This window comes from Brachionichthys hirsutus, chromosome 8 (genome assembly GCF_040956055.1).
Source record: "Brachionichthys hirsutus isolate HB-005 chromosome 8, CSIRO-AGI_Bhir_v1, whole genome shotgun sequence".
Taxonomy (NCBI): Eukaryota; Metazoa; Chordata; class Actinopteri; order Lophiiformes; family Brachionichthyidae; genus Brachionichthys; species Brachionichthys hirsutus.
Window position 1 is genome coordinate 14389898 of NC_090904.1, and position 21177 is coordinate 14411074.

The 21177-nt window shown below is 48.4% G+C and overlaps 3 protein-coding genes across 3 annotated transcripts in view; 2 read left to right on the plus strand and 1 right to left on the minus strand.

The window, feature by feature from the left end:
* Positions 1-825: 825 nt before the first annotated feature.
* On the minus strand, positions 826-3922 carry LOC137898438 (protein unc-119 homolog B-like). The gene is made up of 5 exons (XM_068742474.1): positions 3672-3922; positions 2982-3095; positions 2766-2865; positions 1935-2107; positions 826-1694 (listed from the first exon to the last, which is right to left on the minus strand). The coding sequence occupies exons 1-5, from the start codon at positions 3907-3909 to the stop codon at positions 1582-1584; spliced, it is 738 nt and encodes a 245-aa protein (XP_068598575.1). The 5' UTR covers positions 3910-3922; the 3' UTR covers positions 826-1581.
* A 1299-nt stretch (positions 3923-5221) lies between these two features.
* On the plus strand, positions 5222-18728 carry LOC137898164 (trichohyalin-like). Its single transcript, XM_068742162.1, has 20 exons — positions 5222-5287; positions 6355-6367; positions 6451-6463; positions 6547-6559; positions 6640-6652; positions 6732-6744; positions 6826-6838; positions 6918-6976; positions 7056-7068; positions 7148-7160; positions 7244-7256; positions 7344-8303; positions 8962-11680; positions 15381-15493; positions 16396-16489; positions 16679-16823; positions 16930-17045; positions 17133-17323; positions 17445-17530; positions 17955-18728. Exons 1-19 carry the CDS (start codon positions 5222-5224, stop codon positions 17518-17520), a joined length of 4656 nt encoding a protein of 1551 aa, XP_068598263.1. The 3' UTR covers positions 17521-17530; positions 17955-18728.
* A 2067-nt stretch (positions 18729-20795) lies between these two features.
* The window catches only part of cita (citron rho-interacting serine/threonine kinase a), a 33538-nt gene continuing 33156 nt past the window's right edge, over positions 20796-21177 (plus strand). The window contains exons 1-2 of the mRNA XM_068742385.1: positions 20796-20897; positions 20979-21120. Coding sequence (XP_068598486.1) covers positions 20796-20897; positions 20979-21120 — 244 coding nt within the window. The remainder of the gene's footprint in view (positions 20898-20978; positions 21121-21177) is intronic.

Below are 21177 nucleotides of genomic sequence, written 5' to 3' on the forward strand. Positions count from 1 at the left end.
AAGTAAAATAAATTAATGAGGGTAAACGGGGAAAGGCCAATAACACAAAAAGAGAGCACAACATGCATCCATATATAATTGAGCATATGTTTGTGTGTCTGTGTGTGCAGCTGTTTAGGCACAGCGACGGGAGGAGAGAGCAGAGGGGGTCCATTATTTGTCTTTGTGTGGCTCAGATTGTCCTCTTCTCTGGGAAAGTGGAAACTCAACACTCCTTTCCAGAGGTCTGGTTACCAGGTGAGAGAGGAGGAAAGAAAAGGGAAAAACAGAGCAGGAGAGCGAGGGAGGGAGAGCTACATAGGTGTGGAGGGGAAAACAGAAAAGGAGAGGCGAGGGAGGGAGAAAAGGCCACAAGGAGTTGGAAAGTGGGAGAGGCTGAGAGTGAACAAGAGATGAACACAGAGATAGGAAGAAGCAGCCGGAAAGGGAACAAACAGAGATCTGGATTGTGTTTAGCTCAAGACTCAATAAACGGATGATCAAGGAACAGCAATTCGGAACCAATTAAAGAATATATCAAGCTTTTTAGTGGTGACGCGGAATTATCTTGTGCAGTAAAATCAAAGCCGTAAAAAATATAGATAGATCAGGTCATGACCTCGTGTGCTGTTTCAAATATCAGAACGTCAACATGTTCACGGACAATAATAAAACCACAGCTGTGATCTTTTCCACAAACATGATCTTTTGCAGCCCAGCTGTGAGTTGTCTCCCCCCAGTGGCCATCTGTGGAACTGTTCATCTTGACCACCAAGATCAGCTCAACTCACTTCAGCTTCTGACATCCACGTAGATTAAAACACAGCACACATCTTGTATCTGAAAAAGTAGATTTATTTTTAAATCACGCTTTACAAACTATATATATATATATATATATTACAAACACCACCTTTAAATCCTAAGAGGAAGTACACCAGCTCGAAGAAAGACCACTCAGTTTCCTGACATTTTCCAGCTTCATATTTTCAGACATGGGGAACAAAAATAGGTAACAGGTAACTAAAGCTAAATGTACTCTTCTTCTTCAAAATGAATTACAAATTACTTTTTATAACCCCCCCACCATTTTTTAAATAAATACATAGAAATATATCAATAAGCTCAAACACATTGGATTAGCATCATGCAGCCCTGATGTTGTTGTGTCTGTCTGCAGGAGGAGGAAGAGGAGGAGGAGGAGGAGGAGGAGATGAGCTCTCAGGAGTGACCATGTGTGTTTGACAGGAGTCTTTTTGTGGATGATTTGTTTTTTCTCTAACGATATTGTCTCGAGTGGATTCTCGAGGCAGCCGCTGTGAGAGCAGCTGCTTCTGACTCACACTGCGTAACGGACGTGTGTGTCACATTTGGGATTGAGTGTGTATACGTCTGGGGGGGCGGCGGGGGCTATTATTTAGAAAAGACTCATCATCTTTTTAAAAAAAACTGTTCGATCTGTCCATAAGTGAAAACAAATCAAACCATTTTGGAAAGGAAGCTTCACCATTCAGATCAGATGCTGATCAGGAAATGCTCAGCCGTGTGCATGGAACTGTGAGGAAACGTGCATGCATGTGGTTTTCTTTATGCCTCTTTACATCACTGTCCTCCATTGTAGGCATAGTCCGCTTTGTTGTGCATCACCAGTCTGTTCTCCACGAAGTAGAAGCTGTCCGACCGGGTCTCATAAGGACACGCCACCATCTGATGGACTGAAAGACACACGCATCACCCATCCAAACACCAACAAAGCAGCTTTATTGTTGACAAATGCTTCTGGAGCGCCGTCGCCTAAAGGGAGGTTGTTGTTTTTCTAAATCGGGCTTTCATTGCTAACATGCTCCTCCAGTCCAGCATGTAATCAATAAGAACTGTGACATGACATGAAGTCATTATAATTCATATGGAATCCTTCTCTCCGCGTGCGACTCGTAGCAGGAGGCGGGACTCACCCGTGCTGTCAGACAGCCGGGGGAACTCGTAGATGTGCTCGCAGCTGTTCTGGCTGTTCGGAATACAGAACCCGAAGTCAAAGTCGAAGCTCTTCAGCAGGTGATCGCGGAAGTAGTGCCTCTCGATCATCCGGAAGTTGTTCAGGGGCCGGTTTCCGACGGAGAATTCAACCCTGGTTGGATGACATGCAGAGAAAGGAGACTGGGATGCTGCAGCAGAAGCCCCCCCCCTCGTTTGAGAGCAACATAACTTAAAAGGTTATGGACGGATCTTGATGAAATGTTCAGGAAATGTTGGGACTGTTTTTTTTTTTTTATGGGGTTACACTTGCATTGCTGCGTGTTAACAAGTGTCGTCTTATAGCTGAGTCAATTCCACATCGGAGCAGATCAACGGATTTGTTCTATCTTTAATACCTGAGGAAACAGATCTGGATGAAATGTTTTTGTGAACTTTCAATAAACTCTCTCTGATTACCTCCACAAAGGAGGTTCTGTTTTTGCTGGCCTTTACCAAGACACTGGATTTAGATCCAGAAGAATCCGCCATTACTGAAATTCTGCTTTTTGTAAATAACTTCTGCCATCAAAATAAAGATAAAATAAACGGAGGGCCATTACTTTTGGTGTGAATCACAATATAGAGAGACGGAGGTTCTTGGCGGAGGTCTGCGCTCTCCGAGTGATTTTCTTGTCTAATGATGTTGCTGCAGAAGGAATTCTCGCCCCATCAGTGTCTCTTTGGAGACAATGTCAGGTGTGTTGATTGTGTGTGTGTGTGTGTGTGTGTGTGTGTGTGCGTGTGTGTGTGTGTGTGTGTGAGTCACCCACGTCGCTCCCACAGTGCTCAGTCTCAGGAAGGCCGGGGTGAACTGGTAGCGCACGAATCGCCCCGCATTGGCGTCCGCATCCCGGTTCTCCTCGTCGTCCTCTGAGATCCACAACGTAGGACAGACATTTGAAATGAACGACACTGACGACTGTCTTTGGACAACACAACCAGATCTAACTGCTTTGATTTGAAGCTGACGGCAACACGTGCAGTACCTGCATGCGGGGGTTTGGCGATCTCAAACAGGACAGTGCTGGTCTCCAGGTCTCTGACCTTAAAGCGCACAAAGTCCACGTTGTAAATGTTGTCCTCGGGTTTACAGAGGTATCCTGCAACAAAATACAAGCAGGAGCGTAACAGCGTTGTTTTAAAGTCACAAAAAAGATGAAATGTTCCGTACAGGTCCACATATGGAGCAACCAGAATATGCGTTCCTCTTTAAAAGGAATGTTTAATGTTCAATATTTAATAATATAACATGTCTCTCACCCACTCTCTACAGTTTTACTTTATTTCCAATAAAACACATACACCCCAGTATATTGGGGTATATTTTGGATATTTTTAACATGAAAAAAAAATATTTCCCATATTTATTTCCAATAAAGTAAACTTTATGAAAACACTGATGACAGTCTAACTTGTCTTATTGTTACTATAACTGAATTAAAACTACTCGTTTTAGTTAACCATATCATTTCCGGACGCCGTCTCGTCAATGTCGCAGGAGCCGCTTAGAAACAGGAACAGGAAATGACGTCAGACAAGTTCGTCGGGTCTTGTGTTTCCCTCAGACAATTAAAACAACCGTAAAAAATAAAACCGTATTTGTCTCCATTTTCAGCCGTTAAACCGGGTGCGTGTTGTATTTTATGTCGGTAAGTAAAAGAGAGAACGGCGGAAACCTCGCGTCGCCGCGCTCAGTCCCAGCACGTCTTCCGGCGTGATGTGTCCACTCCGTGCGCGCAGGTCTTCCTCCGTGACGGGCCTGCTCGCCAGCGGGCTCCTCCGGGACTTGAGCCTCTTCAGAGCGGCGTCACCGGGCCTGCGGCCACGCGTCGGTGCCGCGGTGCTGCGGTGCCCGCCGCCGCCGGAGACGCCGTCAGCAGCAGGCGCGTCTCTGCGGGCTTCGGTTCCTCTCATCGCGCGGACTCTCCTCGGTCTCCCGGTGTTTTAGATCCTGGCTCTCGTTCTCTGATTAATGCTCGAAGAAGAAGAAAATGGCGTCGGAGATGTCGAACGTCGAGAGAAGTGTCGGTGAACGGGCCAAGCTCTTATTTTTGGAGACACGCGTTGTACAGTTGCCATGACAACTTGCCCTGTGAGTCATCAGAGGAGGATATGAGGTGGTTTCTTAGAAATGTCCAGCAGGGGGCGATGGCGACATTCATTTCAAGGCTTCGTGAATTCTAAAAAAAAAATATTAAAGAAAAAAATAAAAACTCTAAAATTAAATTACATCTTGATTATTTTGAAAGTGAACCCATTTCATATTTTACGTAAAAAGTATTATCAAAATGATTATCGAAGTAGATCTAACTTGTGTCGGGAGCGTTTTGCTCTCCATCACAGGCGACGCAAATGAGCGCTTTAGATGCGCATGTATTATGCAAATTATTGTTCTGTGACTTCTGATTGGCTGCGCTGCTGATAAATCACCGGATTACCCGGAGCTCCGCGGATCCATTCTCTTCTCACTGTAAAGGTGGCTTTCACCGCGATAAGAACCTGTTTATCCAGCCAATTGACCCAAAGACACCATCCAAAGTGCAATAAGTTAATAGCACGTTTCCGGTTTGAGCTGACAAAATAAAAGAGCCCTCCGTCGACCAAATGGTTATGATGTTAAATAATGGGGACTCGAATTCAGCCTCTTTATTAAATGCATTTATGAAATTTCCTTGGTGTTACAGAAAGGTCAAGGGTCATTGACCGTGCAACACTCTTTATCAATTCGCGTTCTCCGCAAAAAGTGTGTGTTCCTTGTGAATCTCCGGAGATTCCGTGAAAGCTTGTTCTCAATTCTCGCCAGGTGCTTGAACAAGTAGAAAAAACGAGAAAAACAAACGTTAACATCTCGTTTTCATGCATCCGTCAAACTTCCGTTTGCAAGGCACGCGCTAAGTGCCAAGCAGGAAGCACGTCAAAATAAAAGCGGCAATACAAAAAGATAATGCAGGAAGTTAAACTTAAAACACCTACACCCCAGTATATTGGGGTATATTTTGGATATTTTTAACATAAAAAAAATATATTTCCCATATCGTCAATCATCATAGCATGACAGAGTGGCAAATAAATCTGAACAAATGATTTCAAGAATACTTTCATAAAATAGTATACCTGTAGTTTTACCTGGAGCAAAACATACGCTAGTTGTTGATAAAGTTGATAAAAAATTCACAATACCATAGAGCGGTGTCTGAACATAGACTACTACTACTCACTCGTCATCATGTCTAAGAGAATCTATCCATCAAGCGCCGACAAACGGAAGAAGAAAAGAAACAACAGTCTCAAGGTAAATATAGATAATATGATTCTAAGCCCATTCGCATCGAAGCACGTTTTAAATTTATCACACTTTTATTGTGAAATAAATACACCCAGTTTCCGGTGTCGCTGCGCCTCTGCGTGAGCTTGACCCCCCGCCGAGCTGCGTGGCTCAACCTGAGGCGGGCGGAGGGAGTGTCTGCTGGGCGTGGGAGCTTCTGATGTCTCGTTAGTGGGAATTTACTCAAAACAGTCGAAGCGGGCGAGGCGAGCGGAAACCACAGAAACACCTTTATCCCTCTACTTCCGGCTTCTTTGATCTTAACCTGCATGTCTGCGTGAAGACGGAAGGTAATAAGCTTTATATTCTTTGGAAGAAGCGCCCAAACCTCGCGCGCCGTACTCGCTCCCAGGTTTGTAACGAGAGTATTCGGGGTAACGTCGGGTGAGAACGCGAGTATTTTCGGTCCCTCCATTCATTTATCTCGGGCTGTCGGTTCGGCGACCGGGAGTTCGGTGCCGACCTGTTTATTAGTAACTTATTAACAGCCTGTAACGAAGCATACGGATCGATGACGCCTTCACGTCCCCGTTACAAGTCTTTGGTTTATGACGCGAGGCCCTCAGAGGACCAGAGTCTCCTCCCGAACCAAGAAGTAAAAAAAGAAACAAGAAAAGGAAACAAACGTGAAAGACAAACATTAAAATTAAAATGATTTCACCGAGTCCTGCAGGAGAAAACATGCCAGATTACCCCCCCCCCCCAGGGTACCTTAACATGCACACCTGTGCTCTCTGAAGCTATGACGTCATGACTTGACAGAGGTTCGTGTTCTCTGTGATCGGTGCACGTCTGGCCTCTGATGTCAGACTGACACACTGACGAAGCATTTGATCAAACTGGGTGGAGTTACCGGTTTGAGCAAAAGTCCGACAGGCCCGACTGCATGCCTTTGAGCAACGCGTGGAAATCTCACCGCCGTTTCTCTCTGTGCGCTAGCCTTTGGTTTCGGGTCGCCTCTGTGACGGCGGCGCTTGTATCTGCAGTGGTTCTGATTCAAACGTAAGCCGGGCTGATTCTGTGTTCCCTTGCAGGCTGTTTTGCTCTGTAAGTCGGGGCTGATTCTGTGTGTTCCCTTGCAGGCTGTTTTGCTCTGTAAGTCGGGGCTGATTCTGTGTGTTCCCTTGCAGGCTGTTTTGCTCTGTAAGTCGGGGCTGATTCTGTGTGTTCCCTTGCAGGCTGTTTTGCTCTGTAAGTCGGGGCTGATTCTGTGTGTTCCCTTGCAGGCTGTTTTGCTCTGTAAGTCGGGCTGATTCTGTGTGTTCCCTTGCAGGCTGTTTTGCTCTGTAAGCCGGGGCTGATTCTGTGTTCCCTTGCAGGCTGTTTTGCTCTGTAAGCCGGGGCTGATTCTGTGTTCCCTTGCAGGCTGTTTTGCTCTGTAAGCCGGGGCTGATTCTGTGTTCCCTTGCAGGCTGTTTTGCCCTGTAAGCCGGGGCTGATTATGTGTGTTCCCTTGCAGGCTGTTTTGCTCTGTAAGCCGGGGCTGATTCTGTGTTCCCTTGCAGGCTGTTTTGCTCTGTAAGTCGGGGCTGATTCTGTGTTCCCTTGCAGGCTGTTTTGCTCTGTAAGCCGGGGCTGATTCTGTGTTCCCTTGCAGGCTGTTTTGCTCTGTAAGCCGGGGCTGATTCTGTGTTCCCTTGCAGGCTGTTTTGCCCTGTAAGCCGGGGCTGATTATGTGTTCCCTTGCAGGCTGTTTTGCCCTGTAAGCCGGGGCTGATTCTGTGTTCCCTTGCAGGCTGTTTTGCCCTGTAAGCCGGGGCTGATTCTGTGTTCCCTTGCAGGCTGTTTTGCCCTGTAAGCCGGGGCTGATTCTGTGTTCCCTTGCAGGCTGTTTTGCTCTGTAAGCCGGGGCTGATTCTGTGTGTTCCCTTGCAGGCTGTTTTGCTCTGTAAGCCGGGGCTGATTCTGTGTGTTCCCTTGCAGGCTGTTTTGCTCTGTAAGCCGGGGCTGATTCTGTGTTCCCTTGCAGGCTGTTTTGCTCTGATTCTGCTGAATGGTAACTCTTCCTCCGTGTCCGTTTCAGCCACTCTGTCATGGAGAGCCCGGTTCAAGTCGCCCAAACCGCCGGCAGGCCCGACCCCAGGCCTCCTCTCGGACCCAAGCCCCTGCTGGCTCCCAAGCCCTTCTCCCTGCAGAAGAACGGCAGCATTCACTCCATCCGCGCACCAAAGACGACAACAACACGCCAGAGCGGACCATCAGGGGCCACGGGGGCCCCCGGGACCTCGGCCCAGAAGCCCTCCATCGCTGTTTCTAAACCCAAGTCTCATGCCGTGCTCAAGAGAGACCAACCCAAAGAAGCCAAAGTGATTGGGCATGCCCCAAGCGCGGAAAGATCAGAGCCGGTCCCGCCGACCGGTTTACCCAAAGACACACCCAAGTCCGGACATATCGTTAGAGACAATGTGGCCGAGACAAAACGCGAGACACCCACAGGTCCCGGTCCCGGTCCCGACTCGGACAGAAAAAAGAAGGAGTTTGAAAGTCAGACTTCAGTCTCCCGAAGCCACGAAGAATCAAATAATGGCATTTCATCTACACCCAAGTCAGAATATCGCTGGGGGGGCAGCACCAGGAAGCGGCTGTCCATGGAGCTCACGTCAAAGTTTGAGTCCGATGGCCCCCCCCTGCAGTTCCAGCCCAGTTTTACAAAGACTCCGAGCAGCAGCAAAGACGGCACGAAAACGCCAAAGTCCTCAAACGCAGAGCAGAAGCAGACGGCGTCCGGTCCAACCCCCAGAGCGAGCGATGAGGGGGGGCCGACCGAGGATTACGGTGGCGGAGGAAGCATTAAAAACCGAATCAGTCTTTTGTTTGACTCGCCGCCGAGGCCAGAAGTCCCAACAAAGAAGGAGGAGCCACAAATCATAGCGGGTACGAGAGGCGTAAAGGCCCGCATCAAAAGCTGGGCCACGGAGACGAGCGCCGAGGACCCCGAAACCGACAGGAGGCCTCAGGTTGTGCCACGGACTCCCCCTGAGAGGTGAGTGAGCCTGCGGTCGGTGGGGGCCTTCGTGTCTGCTGACGTGTCGAGACGCGAGTGAAAGGAGAAGATCGTTCCATCACAAGCTCAATTTTTACTTTTCATTTCAGATGAATCCCCCCCCCCCCCCCCCCCAAACCTTTTTCTTGTCCTCACTCGTTTGTTCTGCTTTGTTTGTTTGGTTTCCTGGGAGAGAGCAACGTTTCTCCCGTCTTCCACCAGCCCCCCCCCCCCCCCCAGCTCTGTGTAAAATAATCATGGAGAGATAAGCGAGCGTTAAGAACATTTAAAGTGCCTCTGGCAAAGTTGGCTTTTCCTTCTTCCCCCCCCCCCCCCCGACAGGCTGGTCTTTGTGCGGATGCTGGGGGGGGGGGTAATAAGCAGATATACGTTTAATCAAGCAATGGCGTGTCGGTGAGCGTGCGCACCGCGTCTTCATCTGTTCACGTCGCCTGCAGCACTGAAGACAGGAAATGCATTTTGCGCCGTTGACGTGAGATTCCGCTCCTGGAAGGAAACCTTCCGGCACGTCGCTCCTCATGAAACCACGACTTGATACTTTTGCATTAAGATGTTCTTTTTTTTTTTGCATAAAATGAACAGATACAAAATATGAGTCTCACACACAGTATGATTACAGCTTTGATCTTTTCCACAGCTTTGGGGCAGGGGCGCCGCCAGCAGCAAAGGAAGAACTGAAAACGCCACCTGTCGAACCTCCTGCCACCGAGACGCCCCCCTCTCAGGTCTCGCCTCCTGAGCAGCCCAAGGAAGCCCCGATGAAAACGTCTGAAAGTCCTCTCGTCGTCGACGAGTCGGCCGGAAGTCATAGAGGAGCATCGGGAGAGCGTCAGCAAAGCGAAGCATCGGCGGATGAGGGGAAACTGCGCAGACGCAGCCCGTCTGCAGGCCGCACTGCTCCCGATGAGGCCGGGTCGGACGCTCGGCAGTTTCCCAAGAAGGACCTCGTCAAGCGGCGTTCTGTTCGCTTTGGTTTTGTGGACAGAGACGATGGCAGGCCTCCGCTGGTCTTGGGCTCAGACTCTGACTCCAGTGAAGGAGAAGATGACAAAAAAGACGGTTCCCAGAATGCAACTGTGGAGCCCGTCTCTATTTCATCGCATGAGCAAGAGGAGGAGGCGGAGCGATCGAGACATTTGGAGTTTGAAAAGCGGCGGAGAGCAGAGGACGCTGAAGAGGCAAGACTTCGGCATGAAGAGGAGCGGAAGGAAAAAGAAGAAGAAAGGGAGAATGAAAAGGGAAGGCAGGGGGAAGATGGGGAAAGGGAAAAGGAGAGGCTGAGGAAGGAGTGGGAGAGAGAGAGGTTGAAAGAAGAGGAGATGCAACGGGAAAGGCTGAGAGAAGAAGAGATGGAAAGGGAAAGACAGATAGAGGTCATGCTGCAGAAACAGAGAGAGCAGGAAAGAGAGAGAGCAAGACAGAAAGAGGAGAGACTTAAACAAGAGCAAGAGGAGAGGGAACGGGAACGGCTGAGAGAAGAGAGGGAACAAGAGAGGCTGAGAGAAGAGAGGGAGAGAGAAAGACAGAAACAGGAGAGACTTAAACAAGAGCAAGAGGAAAGGGAACGGGAACGGCTGAGAGAAGAGAGGGAGAGAGAAAGACAGAAAGAGGAGAGACTTAAACAAGAGCAAGAGGAGAGGGAACGGGAACGGCTGAGAGAAGAGAGGGAACGGGAACGGCTGAGAGAAGAGGGGGAACGGCTGAGAGAAGAGAGGGAACAAGAGAGGCTGAGAGAAGAGAGGGAACAAGAAAGGCTGAGAGAAGAGGGGGAACGGCTGAGAGAAGAGAGGGAGAGAGAAAGACAGAAACAGGAGAGACTTAAACAAGAGCAAGAAGAAAGGGAACGGGAACGGCTGAGAGAAGAGAGGGAACAAGAAAGGCTGAGAGAAGAGAGGGAACGGGAACGGCTGAGAGAAGAGAGGGAACAAGAAAGGCTGAGAGAAGAGAGGAAACGGGAACGGCTGAGAGAAGAGAGGGAACAAGAGAGGCTGAGAGAAGAGAGGGAGAGAGAAAGACAGAAACAGGAGAGACTTAAACAAGAGCAAGAGGAGAGGGAACGGGAACGGCTGAGAGAAGAGAGGGAACAAGAGAGGCTGAGAGAAGAGAGGGAACAAGAGAGGCTGAGAGAAGAGAGGGAACAAGAAAGGCTGAGAGAAGAGGGGGAACGGCTGAGAGAAGAGAGGGAGAGAGAAAGACAGAAACAGGAGAGACTTAAACAAGAGCAAGAAGAAAGGGAACGGGAACGGCTGAGAGAAGAAGAGATGGAAAGGGAAAGACAGGTAGAACTCATTCTGCAGAAACAAAGAGAGGAGGAAAGAGAGAGAGCAAAACAGAAAGAGGAGAGACTTAAACAAGAGCAAGAAGAGAGGACAGAGAATAAACAAAGAGAGAGTCAGAGGCTGAGAGAGGAAGAAACGAGTGAGGTCGAACTAGAGGAAGAGTGGGTGAGAAAGAAAGGGACATTGGGAGAAGAAGAAGAACGGGAAAGAGAGAAAGAGTTGGAATTAATGTGGCAGAGAAAGGTGGAGGAGGGCAGGGAGCGTGCACGGCAGAAAGAGGAGCGCATGAGAAGAGAGGAGGTGGAGGAGGGCAGGGAGCGTGCACGGCAGAAAGAGGAGCGCATGAGAAGAGAGGAGGTGGAGGAAGAAAAATGGAAGAGACAAACGGGGAACGGCAGGATGGAAGTGGAGGAAGAGGGAGGAAGGGGAGGGATGGCGAACCAGAAAGGAGGGAGCGCAGCGGGCGAGGGAGGACTGGGTCTCATCGGCTTCGATGCTGAGCACGGGCCCCCACCGCTCCGCCCCCCCCCCCGGGCCACAGAGAGTCCGATGGAAGTTCCTTTCGAGGACTTCTCCGTCAAGCAGCCGCTGATCGGCGTGGATTTCGATGATTTCTCTGTCAAGCGTACGCGGTGGGGCTCGCGAGCCAAAGCGCGGACCGGAGAGACCCTTTGGGACGAGGACCGGGGGGCAGACGCGCCGGGGCCCCCCCTCCACATCGCCCCCCCCGACGCGCCGCGAGAGCAGGTGGAGAAAGCAAAGAGTCCCCGGGCTGAGGAAGGAAAGGTAGAGGAGGAACGGCTCGTCTGCTTTGAGGAAGAGGAAGAGGAGACGGAGGGAAAGGTAGTGGAGGAACGGCTCGTCTGCTTCGAGGAAGAGGAAGAGGAGACGGAGAGAAAGGTAGCGGAGGAACGGCTCGTCTCCTTCGAGGAAGAGGAAGAGGAAGAGGAGACGGAGAGAAAGGTAGAGGAGGAACGGCTCGTCTGCTTGGAGGAAGAGGAAGAGGAAAAGCATGCGGCGAGAGAGGAAGAGGAGGAGTCGACGGGAGAGCGAGTCGAGGCGGCTGACGAGGAGGAGGTAACTGCGCCTGCGTTTGTACTCGTGCTCGATCCCTCGGAACCGACGGGTGAAGAGTTCGTACCCTTCAGTCGGTTTGCTCTTATTTCTGGGTGCGTTTCTTTCTTTCTTTCTTTCTTTCTTTCTTTGTTTTGCATCTTCAGTTTGTGTGTCTGGGGCGGCTCGGTGGCGCAGTGGTAAGCACTGTTGCCTCGCAGCGAGATGGTCGCAGGTTCGTCTCCGGCTTGTGGCCTTTCTGTGAGGAGTTTGCATGTTCTCCCCGTGTCTGCGTGGGTTCTCTCCGGGTTCTCCGGCTTCCTCCCACCACCAAAGACATGCAGCCTAGGCTGATTGGTGACACTAAATTGCCCGTAGGTGTGAGTGTGTGTGTGGCTGGTTGTCTGTCTCTGTGTTGCCCTGCAATGAACTGGCGGCTTGTCCAGGGTGTCCCCCGCCTCTCGCCCATTGACTGCTGGGATTGGCTCCAGCTTGGCCCGCGACCCGATAGCGGAATAAGCAGTTAGAAAATGAAAAATGAAAAAAAAAAAAAAGTTTGTGTGTCTGTCGGCGTCGACGCCGGTATGCAGGCGTGTGGTTATGACAGTGAGTGACCTGAAAGGTCGTGAGGCTTTCACTTCCTGTGCGTCTGGTCCACAGATGTCTTTTTCCTGCTGCTTTCACTTTGTTTTCGTCATTGTTCGAGTTGGAGGTCGTTTGAAACGAGGATTGCTGCGCGCGGGTGACGTGGATGCGTTGCGTCCGGCTGCGTTTGTTGCTACTCGGCTGAGTCGGCTGCAAGCGCTGCCGTTCACTGAACTAATGAAAGCAACATTGAACGGCCCACACGTTCAGCACGAAGCATGAGAAACGCTCACTTTGAAGGGATTGTCAAAGATGTGATTCAGAGACTGTGGCTCGGTGGATTGGGAGACTCGCACGGGATGTTTCCATGAACACGGTTCCCGTTTGGTCCGAGCCAATCCGGCTGTTTGAAGTCCTGAGAGGAGGGGCCACCGGTCTTTGGTAGAGCGCCTGCTTTGGACACGGTGCACACACCACTGTACTTTTCCGTGTCAACAAGGCACCCAAGGTTTAGTGCGGCCTGATGTGCTTTGAGGGGGGGGGTCACTTCGCAATCAGTCTCTACCTGCCCGCCACCCGAAGCTGAAGGTTGCACTTAGTTACTCAGCGATGCACGTTGTGTCCACGTTGATACGAGCGACACACGCACGGCTCACACACACGGCTCACACGCACGGCTCACACACACGGCTCACACACACGGCTCACACACACGGCTCACGCACACGGCTCACGCACGGCTCACACGCACAGCTCACACGCACGGCTCACGCGCACGGCTCACGCACACGGCTCACGCACACGGCTCACGCACACGGCTCACGCACACGGCTCACGCACACGGCACACACACACGGCTCACACACACGGCTCACGCACACGGCTCACGCACACGGCTCACGCACACGGCTCACGCACACGGCTCACGCACACGGCTCACACACACGGCACACGCACACGGCTCACACACACGGCTCACACACACTGCTCACACACACGGCTCACACACACGGCTCACGCACACGGCTCACGCGCACGGCTCACGCGCACGGCTCACGCGCACGGCTCACACGCACGGCTCACACGCACGGCTCACACACACGGCTCACACACACGGCTGGAGGCTGTTACTGCCTTGTGTTTCTGTTGGAGCCCTTTTCCTGTCTTTATATATTTTTTATTTTTCCTTTTAAATAAGTGCATTTCAACAAAAAACAAGTCAATTCACTTGACATAAGATTTTCAGGTGATCCCCTCAAAAACAATTTGGAATATTTAAAAAGTATGAAATATACAGTATATATTGCCTGGAAAAATAAGCTTATTGACCATTTTGGTTGAAGGAGTGCGGAGTGATGCTTTTCATTCCTCCTTGTAATTCAGGAATGGATTTTCTCTCACTCATCTGTGAATTGTTCATGTAAACCTTTTAAAATGAGGCCAATCTGAATTCCAGAAAACTCCTGCGTGCAGTTCAAGCGTCGGTTAATGACCGTTCCAAAATGAACATCCGGCGACAGGAGAGGAAAAACTCCATTCTGATCATGTGATGCAGAGAAATGCGAGTTTCCGTCGAGCGCGGTTCGAGGCGGATGGAGGAGCGACTGGGATGCTGACGCGGTGGAAGGTCTGACGGTACGAGTTGAGACGCATCCGGCTCCACCTGTTTGAACACGCAAACAGCTGAACGCTGTGTTCCTTTGTCATAGTGTGCCTGTGTGTGCTGCGTGCACGCTGCAGCTGTAAGGAGGCTTCATGCTGTACAACACCGTCGGCGCTGAAGCGTTGCCGTGGAGAGGGTTCCCGCTGTAGTCTCGCACGCTGGGCATCTTCCTCCCAGCCCGGCCCCTGAGGATGTTTTGAACGTGTTAGGCGCGTCCTTTTAACTACTTTGGTTTCACCACCGAGAGGCGCTGCTGCTCTGTCAAAGCGCTCCAAGGCGCCAAGTTTGACCTGAAGTACGGCAGCTTCCACTGCTGTGATCACATAATGTGATGTGATTTTGTTTGATTTTTAAAATCAGTCAGGACGAGACGAGATGGGGGAGGGTCCAACAATATACTTCCAGGAAGTCTGTGTATGTTAAACCACAGAAATGTGGCGAGTTTGAAAGCCAGATCAGACGCAAAAGGCCGCCCCATTTCAATCCAGGTTTCTGCAGGGACCCTGATGGGTGCACAACCAGCTGTGTGAACTGTGCAGGACCGGGGAGGGAAGCTGTCGGCCGCCCAGCAACGAGTAGCCGGCTGGGGGAGCAGTCTTCGACGCTCCCTGCAAGGAGCTCTGGGTCTGGTGTGGGGAGCCTCGGAGGAGAAACGGGAAGAGGACATCGAGGAGGAGGAGCAATGCGGAGATGTGGAAGGGAGGTTTCCGAGGGACTCGTCGCCGCTTCGTAACCTTCCCAGGCGTAGCAGGAAGTGCTTGAGTCGCTCCTCACTCAGGAGTCGGCCGCCGCTGCAGAGAAACGAGGAATCCTGCTTTGTAAGAGTTAAGAGTAGCTCAGTAGAGGTCAAAGGGTCTTCACATAACGTCCTGAGAAATATGCACGTGAGCCAGACTCAAAAACGTCCGCTCGTTCAGTCAAAGCAGTGAAACAGATTTGTCCTTGTGATTGTAGGAAAGCCACCAGAAGGCCATTCATTCACGCTAGAATGTCAACACAAGGTGCAAATAAAGCTGTGCTTCCTCACCAATAGGTGGGCTTCTGAAGAAGATGAGGATCAGAGGGCAGGAGTGTTTACTGAAGCGTTTTTATGTATCCAAGTGATCATATTAGATAAAATATCTCAAAGGAATGTTTGTGACGGAGTGCGCCGTCACTCCGTCGGTGTGCGTGTGTGCGTGTGTGCGTGCGCATTCACATGCTCATGGTGTTTACTGAGGACAGCCCAGTCTCTGTGACCAGCTCATTAGAAGATGCATGCTTGGCTGGCCCTCTCTCTCTCTCTCTCTCTCTCTCTCTCTCTCTCTCTGTAGAAGCTGATCTCGGCTCAGCATTTGGTCCGTTTTCTCCGTGCATCAGCTCCACAATCTGCAGTTGAAATGTGCTGATTTACCAGTCAACACATTGATATGTAAATGAACGTCTCTCTTTGTTCATTATTGTGTTTAAATGAATGTGCTTCATTCCGTGTCTCAGGTCAAGGTGAACACTTACTACACCAATGAAGATGACAAAGACACTGACGCTTTGATAGACAATGAGCCGGACCTGTGGAACAATGTCGTTGAACAGACATCTGACACCGAGAGGTAGGAAGGAGGGCTGCACTCTGATCTAACTGAGCCGATTCTACCGGTGGGTAGTTTCAGCAGGTACGAAATGACAGAGTTTGAAAAGGTAAATGTGTAAATAACCAAATAAATGATGTATTAACAGGCCAAACACAGCGGGCGCTACAGGCTGACGCGTTTCTTCATGCCTCTTAATTTCCTTCTATCTCGTCGGATGGAGACAAACAGGACCAAACTGGTTTTAGTGTCATTCTTTGTCTTGAATTGAAGGTGTGGCTTCAGAGCACGTATGCATGCAAGAGTTCAGAACTGCCAATCTGGGAACACGTATGAAAGTGTTTTGCATTCATACAGCCCTGTAAAGAAAAGCGTTTGAGTCACTTCAGTCTGGCAGTGTGAACGTAGGCTCAAAAAGCACCTGAAGGTCCAGTTTGGAAGGTCTGGTTAATCACTGGTTTCTGATTATATACCATTAATAACTCATTGTGTCTATGAAACACAATCAATGTTCTTAATGTGTGTCTTGTGATGGCATAATTTGGTGTAGCTGCACCAGCATACTGTAGTGTTTCCCAGATTTGAGCTCCATGCGCCCCCTTGTGGTTAACAGAAACTCTGTGGATCTGGGCTTTGTGAAACTGGACTATAAGAATACCTGAGATCAGTCTCAGCTTCATTACAGCCGCCAAGGAAGTTCTGTTTTTGCTGGCCTTCACCAAGACCCTTTCGAATTAGTAGTGGGCAAACTGATTTGTTGTATCTTCAAAGGTCCGTCATCACTGAAAGTGTGCTTTTTGTGAATAACGTATAATGATATCAATGTGAATCCAACTGCTAAAGGTATGTTTTCATTGTTAAGGAATCTAAAAAATAAAGATAAAATAAATGTTGGACAATTTAATAAGTTTTCTTTTTGGCAGTTCCAAGCCCATCCCTGACGTTCCTGAAGTCTCCTCTGAAGATCCTGACACGACTGATTTTCCCAGGGTCATAGAGCTGCCGCCATTCCCGGAGGTTATTATTTTAGTCCTTCCCTCTTTGATTAACGGTTGCAGTCGACGTCTGTATTATTGCCTACAAACTCTGATTTAATGTTTCCATTACATACCTAGAAGTGAAAATATGCACCGCTGAGTACCTTGTCGGCATGTTTCCGGTGTGACGGCCTGTTCAGCTGTTCTCCGTCTGCGTGTCTGTGCACAGAGCTCCACTCCCCTCCTCGACACCAGCGCACAGAGAGCCAAGGCAGATCTGGGCAAGAGTCGAACTCGGACCCGTCCGTCACGTTCCCTCCGAGCAGGTTTGTCACAGAGGAAAAGCCAAAAGTGGAGGAGCTGTGACTCCACAGGTTAGGGCTGCATTCACACGTCACCATCAAACACATCTGTACATGTGGAAAGTACTCGAGAATGGATTGCTGCATATTCTGACTGATCTGCTTTAATCATTTGCAGAAGGAACTTCTAAGCAGACTGAGTCAGACTCTGAGGAGCAGCCTAAACAGAAGATGGCCCCTTCCTCCTCTCAAAAAGTCCCCGTGTTCCCCGGGTTGAGCCCTGCAGCCTTACTTGTGAGTGTCGTTTTTATAACGTATAATATAACGATGCCAATTTGTGACATTTGAATCAGGTAAAGTGCGCTTAAATTGTTTCCCAAGGCTCAGATAAAAAAGAAAACAAGTCTTGGAGGACAAGAGGAGACAGAGGAAGATGAGGGAAGAGAAGAGAAAGAAAGTCAGATTGAGGAAGAAACGCCATCACCTATGCAAGCGCCCCGCTCCGCCCGCACTGCTGCACATCTCGCTGGAGCAGCGCGAGTCCTTCCACCTTTAACCGGCGCAGACGACGGGTAAACGTAACAGCATGGTGGCACGCTTTAAATGAGATTATGAGAAAGTTGTTAAACATTTGGTGTGTGTGTGTGTGTGTGTGTGTGTGTGTGCGTGTGCGTGTGCATGTGTGTCATTCAGTGCTGCCTCCTGTCCTTCATGGCTGAAAGAACTGAAGTCTAAGAAACGCATGAATCAACATGATGATGAGGTCTAGCAAGCTACAGGCGAGTGATATACTCCAGTACTACTACTTATTTAATGATCAGTAATTACTATTATGCAGTGTTATTTGAGAGGAGTCATTTGTTTTTGGGTGATTACGCAATAGTTTATAGTTTTGTAGTAACAGAAAACCAATGTTTTGAACTTGTGATATATTTTTTGGGGTTCTCCTGGTCAAAACGGTGCAGCGAGTGCTAAAGTGGACTTTATATATACTTTATATTCGTTTTACCACCGAGTCAGAAGGACTTTGGTGGAATGAGATGTGAGGCCCAGTTGGTCCATGCTGAAAATGACTTCAGTCATGCTCGTGGAGAGTAAAGATAAACCCATCTTTATTTTCATGATCAATGTCAAATTCACTGATTTCTCCTTTAGTCTGTTATTTGGTGACGTTTAATTGTTTGTTTGTTTGTTTTTGTTTAGGAGACTGCTGTTTCTGTTCAGCAAGAATCAGTCCTCCAAAGCTGCTTCCTTTGAGGCACACGACGCCTTTTGCACATTGACTGCCTGATTTTGGACGTTTGAGATATGCAGGACGTCAAGATTTGTTTTTTGTTTTTATGAAATATATTGTCATGGTTAAGTGCCAAGACTTCTTTGTTGATGCCAATGAAAGTTCCATTTATTGCTGTACATATGCTCAATGGGGGGGGGGGGGGGTAATTCTCCAGCAAAATGTATAGCAGCGCTATCAATTGTTTGAATGTGTCCGTCATATACAGTACTGAAGAGGACTGATGGCAACAGGCCTTGAACGGGGTATCTACAGATACACAGACGCAATCACACATTTCCACCGAAGTACTGAATATATGTAACTGATAAATACGCAGGTGTGGTTTGAGCTCAAATTGCGCAGATTACCGATCAAATTCTTTTTCAAATAAACCTTTCAGCACTTTAAAAACAGTTCGAACAGTATGTTGATTCATCGGCTCCCTAACTGTAGTGACATGGTAAAGGGAATCTTTCTTTATATATATATATATTTATATATATATGAATGTTTAAAGTAAGGGCTCAGAACTTCAAGAACAGAATCAGGAAGGGTGTTTCTTTAATTCCTCTAACCAGACAAATGCATTTATCTGCTCTAGATTCTTTTCTCGACCTTTTTAATGTTGGATAATTACATGTCATCAGTGCTGTGCTTATGTATGATCCAGCAGCTCTATGGTAAGAGGAATGGAGGGAACTTTAGTGAATAAATGTTTTCTATGAAATGTACTGGAGTTGTTGTTTTTTGAGGGGAAACTGCAGTGAAGAAGTTGGCTGGCGAAGATGAAGCATGAGAGCATGAAGGCGCAAACTGGAAATGTTTTCATAGTCGCGTTGCACGCAGCTTGGATGAAGGCAAAAAAGAACCAGATAGAAGACTCGGTTGGAGAGAAGGGTATCTGTGTGAGGTCAATACTGCCAGGTGGGGCAAACGTCTTCTGTCTCTTGGCTGGCCAGTAGTTTGTATGTCCACTATATGATCTTGGAGTCCACACCGTTATGGGCAGAGCTGGCCGATGTACAGGGCACAGAGGGGTGAGCCTGTTGAGAAGCAGCATGATGGACACACTGAGTGCGACACACTTTCTGCATCAACACCCTTTTTGCTGCTGTGGCCAGAAATGAACCATAAATACCCGCTCTGACTTCCACTGACCACAGCAATGAAAGACTGTGGTAGAGTCATTACACATGAAGGTCAGTTCAGGGATCGTAAAGCTGTTATTTTGTGAGTGCCGGTGCTGCCTACTTTCTGTTCATCTTTTGCTCGCAAAGTCCAATTTGTGCCTTATTGATATTGTCCAGAGTAATACTTTGAAAAACTGACTATTTTGATGCAGAAACCTGGATATAGAAAGAGCATTGAGCCATGGAACATTTGTTAGTCGTGTCTGTCTTGATACGTAATGGTGATATGCTATGTGACCAGTAGGGGGCACTGCAGGATCACAGATAGGAGCACGAGGGTTGTTTATTAGAGACGGCGACATTAAAGTTTGAGCGCGAGCTCATATGTTCATTAATAAGTCTCCTGATGATTTAAGATGAACAACACAGTGTCAGGGCCTACGTGTTCTCTTTATTTAGCTTTTAATAAGTCTTGCAAGGGAAAGCTGAATTAAACTCGACTTTTGGAGTAAAAAAGAAATACTCTATTTCATACAATGTAACGTTGGTTTAAGGTGGTCGTGGCAGATACACGCGACAGCACTTGTTATCATAACTAGAACGGGGACATCACATTCTATTTTACAAAGGTGTTGCTGCTGCTTCGGGCTCGGAACATTAACTTCCTGGTCTAGACCACCGTCATGAGGCCGAAGCAGTCATTGGTTCATTTTCACACATGAACCCGCCCAGACAACTCCACCGTGTCCAATCACAAACACCGACGTCATTCAGGAAGCTCGAGAGGTGGGCGCCGCCGCCGTGAACGCGCAAAATTTGAATGTTAACCGGAAAAACGTTAACCGAGAGGAAACCGGTGCGCTGCCGTACGTCGATGTTTTAGTTGATTTAAAATTTTATAGTTAACTTCATGGCCGTCAGGTGAGTAATTTCATACCTGACCGAATGATCAGCGTTGTAGCGTAGTATGCTAGCGGGGCTCACTGTTTCTTCCTCTTTGAACTGAAGTCGCTCCACTTCCGGTATCACTGTTAGACTGAAAGCTACGTCTTGAATGAATGAATGATTCGTTTATTTAACAGGGACAGCGCACATTATTAAACATTTCTGTCAATGTGCCAGAATTAGCCAAAAGGCTATTTTTCATCTGTTGTCCCTGGACAGAAATTCCATGGCCCCAAAATATATATACATATGAAATAAAATTAATAAAAATACAGATATAAAATAACCGCATAAATAAAAACTATATCGACTAAAACAATTTCAAGTAACAGTCTCTGTGGGACAAAAAGGAACATTGTGTTGATACTTTAACCTTTAGGACTCAGCACAGGATGCATATCAAAATCAGCGTTGTATCGTGCGCCTGCGCAGTAGTCACGTAAACAGTCACTGCGACGTCAAGGTTTATAATTGGTTTATAATTGTGTCTCAGATAGCAACAACTTTCTATAAGTAAGAGGTTCAAAGCACAAATGACCTTTGATTCAGTCTTTGATTTGTAACTGCGTACTTGGGAATGTAGCGAATCTGAAGCTGAATTCATTATTGTTCATGCCTTTCTGCTGCAGTACATTCTCTCTGTCACATTAACCCAACGTGTCATTTATCCAGCGTGTCTATTGTCAAGAAGCCATGTTGAAGTTCAAATATGTGAGTCAGGGTGACCTGAAAATGCCAACCTCTTCTGCGGATCCGGTCACCATCCGCAGCTCTCGACTCAATCAGGTGTTTCAGGTACGAACTGATGTCGCCTTTACAGTCACTTTGTACAGTTCACCACCAGCTGCATTAGCTGTGGTTGTGTTTTGGCTCCAGGGCAGAGTCAGCCTGTCTGGGCAGCAGGGAGGATGCACTCTAGGTCGGGAAGAGTTTCTGGAGGCTCTGCTGCTTCTTTATGAAGAGTGCACTTCCCCAGACCTGATGCAGATACATAATGTGGCAAACTTTGTCAATAAGTGTAAGCATACATTTTTATATATTTCTAGGGTTTAATTCTTTGAAGGTTTTCTTTTAG

Bases quoted from the DNA above. Each gene is read 5' to 3' on its own strand.
- LOC137898438 (XM_068742474.1), bottom strand. From the start codon at position 3,909: ATGAGAGGAACCGAAGCCCGCAGAGACGCGCCTGCTGCTGACGGCGTC. The intron at 2,866-2,981 runs GTACTGCACGTG...TGTGGATCTCAG, and splicing joins CGCCAAACCCCCGCATGCAG to AGGACGACGAGGAGAACCGG. The intron at 2,108-2,765 runs GTGGGTGACTCA...TCATCCAACCAG, and splicing joins CTGAGCACTGTGGGAGCGAC to GGTTGAATTCTCCGTCGGAA.
- LOC137898164 (XM_068742162.1), top strand. From the start codon at position 5,222: ATGTCTAAGAGAATCTATCCATCAAGCGCCGACAAACGGAAGAAGAAA. The intron at 15,494-16,395 runs GTAGGAAGGAGG...TCTTTTTGGCAG, and splicing joins CAGACATCTGACACCGAGAG to TTCCAAGCCCATCCCTGACG. The intron at 17,324-17,444 runs GTAAACGTAACA...TGTGTCATTCAG, and splicing joins TTAACCGGCGCAGACGACGG to TGCTGCCTCCTGTCCTTCAT.